Consider the following 9,044-nt stretch of genomic DNA (forward strand, 5'->3'; position numbering starts at 1 on the left):
TGCACATTACCATTCTAAATGTTGAAATTATGGCATACATTCATTTTAACCCAATATGGTGTTTTATTGTCATCAGAAACTACAGGTTCTGAAGGCCCGAAGCCCTCTGGAAAGGTGCAGAGCGTGGATGAATTTGTACCGGAGGTTGGATTGGACCGGACCTTTCTGGAAGACGGTGGAACAGCAGTTAAATCAAAGAAAAAACCTCCAACATCAGCTCCCATTCTGGACAGTGATAGGTGAGCTGTCATAACACGTCCTTTATTGTTTATTAGATTTTCCATATTACTGTTGTAATTTCAGCAGCTCATAAACATACTGGACAGGATTTCATTTTCTCAGATCAACATGATTGTTCCATCTCAAAATAATTTGGTTGTGGTAATGCTGGCAAAAAAACAAGTGATGTTTCAGAAATGAAGAAAGTTTTTGATTTTTGAGAAACAATGAAAATTCAGCATTGAAAATATGTATGGAAAGAGACATTGGTAAAACTTTACAATACATTAGTCAATGTATTAACTAACATGAACAGTGAGCAATATATTTTATTTACAACATTTATTAATCTTTGTTAATGTTAGTTAATAAAAATATAATGTTGTTAGTTCACAATGCATTAACTAAGTAAATTAACAACGATTAATAAATGCTGTAGAAGTGTTCATTCTTTGTTCATGTTGACTAATTTATTTAATGTTGGGAAAGGAAATATTATTGTAAAGTTACACAACTATATGTATTTTAAATAAGGACTGAGGCATTGATCGCAATAAGAGCAGAGGCATTTGGGTTCAATTTTAGTCGCGTGTTAAACTCATGATGAGTTTTCCTGTCTTTTCCTCAGTGATGGAGAGGGCCGGGGAAATCCTCTGGTCTCCGGCTTCCAGGATGATTTAGATCCGGATGACCGAGCGCTGAGCCGGCCTGCCCTTAAAGCGGTGGTCCCAAGCGTGGGCGTCACACTCACGAGTGACGAAGAGGAGGAAGATTCATCTCTACCCTCTGTTGCCCTGCACAAAGGCATCAGCTCAGGAACAAACTCAAAGGGGTAAAAAACCACATGCAGAAATGCATCTTACTTTTAATAGAAAGACATCGGTGGGATACAGACATGTTGAGACCTGACCAGAATTTCCAGAAGATTTGTTGTACCGTTTAAATTAATTTCCCTCACTGTTGATGAGCTTCCAAAATAGAAATTATTCCATTAGCAGAGAGACTTCTCTAATTTACTTTCATTAAAACACTCGTAATGAAAGCAAAACCAATTTTCCTTTCTTGATAATATTATTTTTCAATTAATTTTACCTTGGCAGTGATTTCTATAGATAGATCGGTAGACTGACAGATAAACATGGATGGATGGATGAAAAAGATAGATGGATGGAGGGATGAAAAAGATTGATGGATGGATGGATGAAAAAGATGGATGGATGAATGAAAAAGATGGATGGAGGGATGAAAAGGATGGAGGGATGAAAAAGATAGATGGATGGATGGATGGATGGATGTACGGACGAAAAAGATAGATGTACGGATGAAAAATATGGATGGATGGACAAAAAATATGGATGGATGAATGGATAAAATGCATGGATTGATTAAATGCATGGACGGATTAAATATATGGATGTATGGATGGATGAAATGCATAGATGGATGAAATGCATAGATGGATGAAATGCATGGATGGATGAAATGCATGGATGGATGGATGGATGGATGAAATACATGGATGGATGAAATGCATGGATGGATGAAATGCATGGATGGATGGATGAAATACATGGATGGATGGATGGATGAAATGCATGGATGGATGGATGAAATGCATGGATGGATGGATGGATGGATGTATGGATGTATGAAAAATACATGGATGTATGGATGTATGAAATACATGGATGGATGAAATACATGGATGGATGAATGGATGGATGAAATACATGGATGGATGAAAAATACATGGATGGATGGATGGATGGATGGATGAAATACATGGATGGATGAAATACATGCATGGATGGATGAAATAAATGGATGGATGAAAAATACATGGATGTATGGATGGATGGATGAATGAAATACATGCATGGATGGATGAAAAATACATGGATGTATGGATGGGTGGATGAATGAAATGCATGGATGGATGGATGAAATACATGGATGGATGGATGGATGAATGAAATGCATGGATGGATGAAATGGATGGATGAAATACATGGATGAAATGCATGGATGAAATGCATGGATGGATGGATGGATGGATGAAATGCATGGATGGATGGATGAAATACATGGATGGATGAAATACATGGATGGATTGGACGGACGGACTGATATTTCATGTAGAAACTGACATTTATTTTCTCAGATCTTCAGTGAACTCCATCAAACATCTGCACACCATGTCCAAACCAGCCGAGAGACCCCAAAGCCTGAAAACAACAGCAGGACCTGCAGGTCTGAAGACAGGGGGCGCTGTTGAGGTGCACTCAGATTCAGACGCTCAGCAAATGCTTTCATTTGCCATGGATGACCCTGATTTCGAGAGTGAAGAACTTGGCGTACACAAGATCAAAGCGGTAGAGAACCATTTCTAAGTTCTTGATTATTAATGAAATTTCAACCCATGGCCTGTTATTCCACACTGAAATCAGTGTTATTTGAATGTAATCGATATCCTATTAGTTTTAATTTTATATATTTTTATATTTTCTGTTTTCATTTAAAATTTGGTTTTAGTAATTTTGTTGTGTGTTGTTGTCATTTTTATTATTTTGTTGTAAATACAGTATGTCTATTTTTTTTTTATTACGTTTAATTGATTTAGTTTTAGTTATTTTAGTATTTCAATTTAAACAAAAAAAAAAGAGAAATATCGTCTTGGCAGCTAGCTGAATTGATTTATTTTTTTAATTAAATTATATTTTTAAATTAAAACTATTTTAGCTTTAGTTTTAACTATAATAACCCTGACTGAAATCCATCACAAATGTTGTTCTCTAAGAAATGTAAATCATCTAAAGTCTAATAAATATAATTTATCTTTTTTGCCACCACATAATTCCCACTTAGCCACTCATATTTTATGCTTTGTCTGTTTTTCTCAGGGGGCCCTTTCTGCACTAGATGACTTCTCTGACCGGTCGGATGATGGTTTCGTGTTAGCTGGACTCCAGGAGCCCCCCAAACCTGTTGCCCCCTCATTCAAGACCCTCAATAGCGACATTGACCTCTTCGGCCTGGGCTTTGAAGACACGACACCTAAGAGTAAAGACAGCAGTGAAGATCAGGAAGGTAAATGACTGATCACAAATAAAGGGAATTCACAATCACATCCTCACCATGCTCATTATTTTCAGCCAAAGTGGGCTTCATATGTATACAAGATAAGTAAGGATTAACATTATTTACTCAAACATTGATCTCTGTCCTACTTTTTTAATTCTAAAGTGCTCCATTATGCTATTTTAAAGTCTCCTACAATAATTTTACATTCATCCAAGGTCAAAAAACACTTTAATTTTCTCATCATATACATTGCAGCACCAGCTCTTTTCTCACAGTGTCAGAAACGGTTCAGTAAAGGATTCAGTCTCTCTAAAGCCCTCCGTATTAATTTGAGCCTGAGTCCTCATGGAAGCACATGCAAAGTGGATTTGCTTTCACAGCACAGAAAAAAGTGTCTTCTCAACCAATCTCTCTAGAGTGTTTGAGGGCAGGTCAAAGTAGATACAAGACCATAGGCTGGCATTATGCAAACTTGTTACAAAGCTTCGAGCAGGAAGTTGCTGACGACTCGTTTTAGGCAGTTGAGAATCGGTTCTTGCTTTTAGGAGATAATAACTTTATTTGTCATGCACTTTGGTCTTTAAAACTTTGCAGACCTTTTACATTCACAGCTATATTACACACTACATGAACGATAATATCCAAAAAATCATAATGGGGCACTTTAATCTAAGTGACGATTTAATTGACACGTTATATAAAAACAGATTGCACGTTGTGGATCTTTAAAAACATTGATGCCCTTTCCAAGTTACCGTATATTAATGCAGGGAGTTTATACTGTCAAAGAATGCTGCAAATCCATTGATTTCGAAGGGGACGGGCAATCAGGCAAATATTTGTGTCTGTATTCTTGCTTTTCAAACTACCGGTAACCCATATAATCCCACACCCTTAAAAAGGATCTTGCATCCCTCAAATGCTCCGTAAGGGCTTTTTTAAAATTATTTTTTATATATATAAATGTCTGCAGTCTTAAACAACTGGGTTAAAGGATGACTTTGTGCACATTTCCAAGTCTGTTTTATCTTGCAGATAATGAAAGCAGACACTCCATAAAGGACAAGAAAAAGAAGAAAAAGAAAAGCAAAGAGGTAAGATATGAAAAACGTGACTATATTAGCGATATACAAATATCAATCAGGGCAATTAAAATGACAATATTTTGCTATTTTGAGGTTGTGCATCACTTCCAAAATCTACCAACAGCTTGACAATGGATAATTTACCTGTTTTTTTTTTTTTTACATAGATTTTTGAGTAAATATTGTGTAAAGTGAAGTCGCATGTATTTATATAGTGCTTTATACAATACAGATTGTTTCAAAGCAGCTTTAACAGTAATACCCAGGCTAAAAACTGCATCAGTGTTGCAATATTTAGCAGTTAGGAAACATTTAATGTGACTATACAGACAATTCATTTGTTCTGTGTTCTCATTCTGTAAATACTGCTAAATCCAGTTAAATTGTGCTTGATGTAAATATTAATTTAATATTTATAATTGAACAACATTATATTGGACATAAGTCGGTATCAGCAATCAAAAAGCCTCCACTGGTCGATAACTCGCTCTTATTAAAACTTTCTCATGTGTTTCAGATTTTGTTGCTTGTGCATAAACTGCCTTTATTAGTGAAATTGAAGAAAAAAATCTTGTTGTTGTTCTAGGAGGATGAGAAAAGCAGCAAAAAACGACACAAACACAAGAAAAAGGAAAAAGATGAAGCAGGAATAGGAACAGGAACAGTAGACGAGAAAGAAAAGAAGAAGAAGAAATCATCAAGGCCCAAGAAAGCAGGAACTGTGGACGATCTTGAGGCCTTCCTGGCCAGTGAGGGTGGAGATTATGAAGAACTCTAGAGCTCCATCTAACCAATCAGGGTTTGACATCAACACCGTGTGACATCGCCAGGTCATTTTCCAATCCATTCCACCTGTTTTTCAGTGCCTAACCTTTTGAATTTTCACAGCGTTTTTTGTTCTTCCAGCAGTGCAGCTTTACGTTGTGCTTTCTCAAATTTGGTACATGGCACCGTCGTTCGCCTCATGCCGTTTTCCAAAGTGTATCAGTATTTTCAGACCTATAACTTTAGATGCATTTTTCGGGAAGGACAGAGGCAGATTTCACCTGCTTCTTCAATCGATCCAGAGTTTATTCCGTTATTAACTGATTCCAGCAAAATGATGACGGTCTACAAAAACATGGTCACTTTTAGCTGTATTGGTTTTGTTTTGTGTGTGTCTGTCAATGTGTGTGTGTTTATATATATGTCCCTGAACACTTGGCAACTGCGTGTGCTTGCATTTTAATTTAGCAAACTTATAGAGGGATTAATCAGACTTTCCGTTCAAATCTGCACAGCAGTAGAAGGCCACATATTTGAGCAACACTCATTTCTGTGTAAATCATTCGAAAAATGATTATTTTCTCAGTCTCGAGTTGCATTTAATTAAATTGTTTTGGTCGTGTTTCAAAGATGTTGCAGAAATGGTCAATTCCATCCAACAATTAATGTAAGAATAGTTTTCACAAAGAATGTGCACAGAAGTTCATGCATCATGAGACCTGATATCTTGTGGCGTTCATTGTCTTCCAGACGATACATCAAATATCAGATCCTCAAAGAATCAGCTGCTGGTGTCTATTAATTAATAACAAAAGCTGCTTTTGCCATCAGTTTCTTTCATTACTGCCTTAAATCGTTTTACACTTAATATAATGAAAGCCTTTATAGAGCAATCCTATACAGTTAATTAATGTCTGAGGCTCCGACACACTGCTAACATAGACAGAATTACTGCCAGCTGGAGAGACGCACTCTTTCCACAATCAAAATCATGTTTGCATTTAGATATATGATACAGTCGCATCAAGTCGGTTGATTTGTCTTTATATTTATGCATTTACTAAACCAGTATTACTATTCTAATAATGTGTTTTAAGCTTCATAATCATAGTTTCTGGTTCTGGTCAAAACTCTCCCTCCTCCTCCTCTCCTGTCCTGTCTGGTAAATGTATCCATTTCCTTTGCTGAATATCTTTATTTTTGTTATGGCTTGTGTACTTGTTAGAAGTTGTGTGTAGACCTAGTGTTTGGCCGCCCGTGTACAGAAATCTGTACATTTTAGCACCGGCCCTGTTTAAATGATTCGAATGCAACAAAACAGAACTGATCTAAAAAAAAAAAAATCAAAATATTTTTCCCTCATATTTTTGCATGATTAGGTGACCAAAAGCAGAGAAAATTACGTTTAAGTAAAAGATCTAGAAAAACGGGCTGTAAATTTGTAAACTACTTGAGCGTATAATAGTGAAAGTAAAATCATATTTTGAATGCACACTGTAATATCACCTAAAATATTTTGGCTTCAAATTATCCAATAATGCTATGATGAGTGAGAGTTGAATTGACAAACAATTGTTTACTCATAATGGGCATCATTCATGAAGCCAGATTAGAATTGTTCTTCTTACTTCAGTTGTTGCATCAGATTAGTTTAGTTTAGAATAGTTTTATCAGCGATTCATTCTGCTCGTGTTTCATGAATAGTGTTTCCTAGTGTTTACTTGCAATGCCCCCCTTTTATTTTCATCATGTGTTGATAAATGATAACCAAATAATTTCAGCAGTTCTTACTTCAATTTTTGCATGGTATTGAATGTAAAATGACCATTTATGTAAGAATGGTTTTACCAACGATTGATTCTGCTCGTGATTCATGAATGAAGCCCAATGTTTCCTTGCAATGCCCTCTTTTTGCTTTTGTTTTCATCATGTATTGATAAATGATAACCTAATAATTTCAGGCGTGAATTTTATTCTAATGAACTAGACTGTTGTGGAATCTAATTGGCTCCAGCTTAAGTGGCAGAATGACATCATCCCTTCTAGTGCGCCTCATCATTTCAAACGGTTTCAATGGATTTTCTATTTTTCAAATATTCTTATTATTGGGACAAAATAACAACGTACTTTCCGCCTTCCAAAGAAAATGACTTTTTTTTCCGGCTTGACGGTACTACGAACGTTCACCTTGGCATCAACCTTTGAACCTGGTTGTTTCGGCCCAAGATATTGTGTTCTACACACTGTCCCGCTTCGGCTTTCCCTCGGGCACAGCAGTGCCGACAACTGAATGTTGATTCCTGCTCGTAAAGATGTTTTTTCCAAAATCCCCAAAGGAATTCTCAAAGAGGAACGGAGATCATTGGGGCGACTAGCCATTAAATAACGGTACGTTTAAAGACCTGCAGATTCCCGTGTGTCTCTTGCAACCGTCGCCTGTGTCTCTTAGGTCGTTGCAAATCGAGCACGGCTGCCGGCTCCACATGCGCCACTGAGACCATGTGATGCATCACGCTGTCACCATGGAACTGCTCGCTTGGGAAAACTGTCTACACGCTCACTGTGATAAATAGTCACACACTCCTGGATATACGAGTACACTGTTAATACTCTCACCCCAAACCAGCGACTCGAACACATATCAACTTCCTCTTTACTCTGCCTCAAGTATGATTGACTCTGAAGGGCCCTTGATTGATTGATTTATCTCTCCGTTTGTTTGGCATGCATATTTTTCCCACTGTTAAGGAAAAAGGAGATGGGAAACGAATGCGTTGGTGCTGCACTAGCTCTGGACTGCATGCAGTTACCAACACACTACCTGCGTTTCACTACGACTGCTTTTATGGACTGGAAATGTTTGGGAACGCTAGTTTTAAACCGTAGGTTTTTTTTTTTTTCGTTTATTCATCCAGCATATATGCATTCCAAAACCTTTATTTGGGACCATAAATGGTTGTGATTGCCTATTTATTTTTTGTTACCCTGTTTCACTACCCACAGTGTTCATATTTTGATTTATGTGTTTCAATTGTGTAATAAATGCAAGCGAAATTTGAAAGCGAGTTTACAGTGATTTATTTGTATCGTAATGGTGTTGTGGTGTTAATCATACAGCTACGTTTAGTTTCAGGGCTTTCAATGCAGCATTCATGCAACTTTTGTTTTTTCTAGCCACTTTGAGTGAATCTCGTGAAGAAATACCCGGGTTGTTTTTCAACGTCCCTCAAACATTTTGCTTGTTTCTCCTTTTCTAGATAATTTTAGCGCACTATTCGTTTGTTGCCTTGCCCGAACTGTTGTTTTTGTTGGGGAAATGTGATTCTAGATTAGTTTACAGTCCAATCCACATCATGGACATTTTGGTTGTGACACTTTATCGCCACTGGAGGGAGCAGTTTTTGATCAATTTATACAGTTAGAAGGTTCAAGTCTCCATGCAAAGTTGAGTATGTGTGTTTGGAGCAGTTTGGATTGATTGACCGATTTATTTATTTTTATTGTGATTTCCAGTTAATTTGTTTTCTATTGTTAATTCAATCATTCATAGCATGGTGTTTCAGTATATACAGTGCTGACAAGTGCAGTCGTTGGTGCCAACTACAGTCATTGCCGTAAGTAGTAACTCTTATTTATACTACCTTCCTTGTCCTTCTCTTCCCCTTCTGTCTTACTGAACACATTACCTATGTGGCCCCAGTCCAGGAGAATGCAATATTCTAGGGTATTTTATCTTGATAATATCTACCACATCTGTGACACGCTGTCGATTACCATGGACTGTCGATTAGATATTTGGCAGATGCGTAACAATCAAATCCGAAGTGCTGACATTACATTCAACCTATGTATTTTTATCCGTACATGCATTCCCTGGGAATCGATCCCAAGACC

The 9,044-nt window shown here is 37.0% G+C and overlaps 1 protein-coding gene across 3 annotated transcripts in view; it reads left to right on the forward strand.

The window, feature by feature from the left end:
- The window catches only part of rabl6a (RAB, member RAS oncogene family-like 6a), a 31,982-nt gene extending 26,545 nt beyond the window's left edge, over positions 1 to 5,437 (forward strand). For 2 of the 3 annotated variants that reach the window (XM_056254872.1, XM_056254873.1), the window contains 6 exons: positions 77 to 239; positions 848 to 1,051; positions 2,381 to 2,591; positions 3,120 to 3,306; positions 4,336 to 4,394; positions 4,972 to 5,437. In XM_056254872.1, the coding sequence (XP_056110847.1) occupies positions 77 to 239; positions 848 to 1,051; positions 2,381 to 2,591; positions 3,120 to 3,306; positions 4,336 to 4,394; positions 4,972 to 5,163 (1,016 nt within the window). In that variant the 3' untranslated portion in view covers positions 5,164 to 5,437. The remainder of the gene's footprint in view (positions 1 to 76; positions 240 to 847; positions 1,052 to 2,380; positions 2,592 to 3,119; positions 3,307 to 4,335; positions 4,395 to 4,971) is intronic. The other variant, XM_056254874.1, reaches the window with a different exon arrangement.
- The last annotated feature ends 3,607 nt before the right edge of the window (positions 5,438 to 9,044 follow it).

The sequence above is a fragment of the Rhinichthys klamathensis genome, unplaced genomic scaffold (assembly GCF_029890125.1).
Source record: "Rhinichthys klamathensis goyatoka isolate OS25496 unplaced genomic scaffold, OSU_Roscu_1.1 h1tg000114l_1, whole genome shotgun sequence".
In the NCBI taxonomy this organism is placed as follows: domain Eukaryota; kingdom Metazoa; phylum Chordata; class Actinopteri; order Cypriniformes; family Leuciscidae; genus Rhinichthys; species Rhinichthys klamathensis.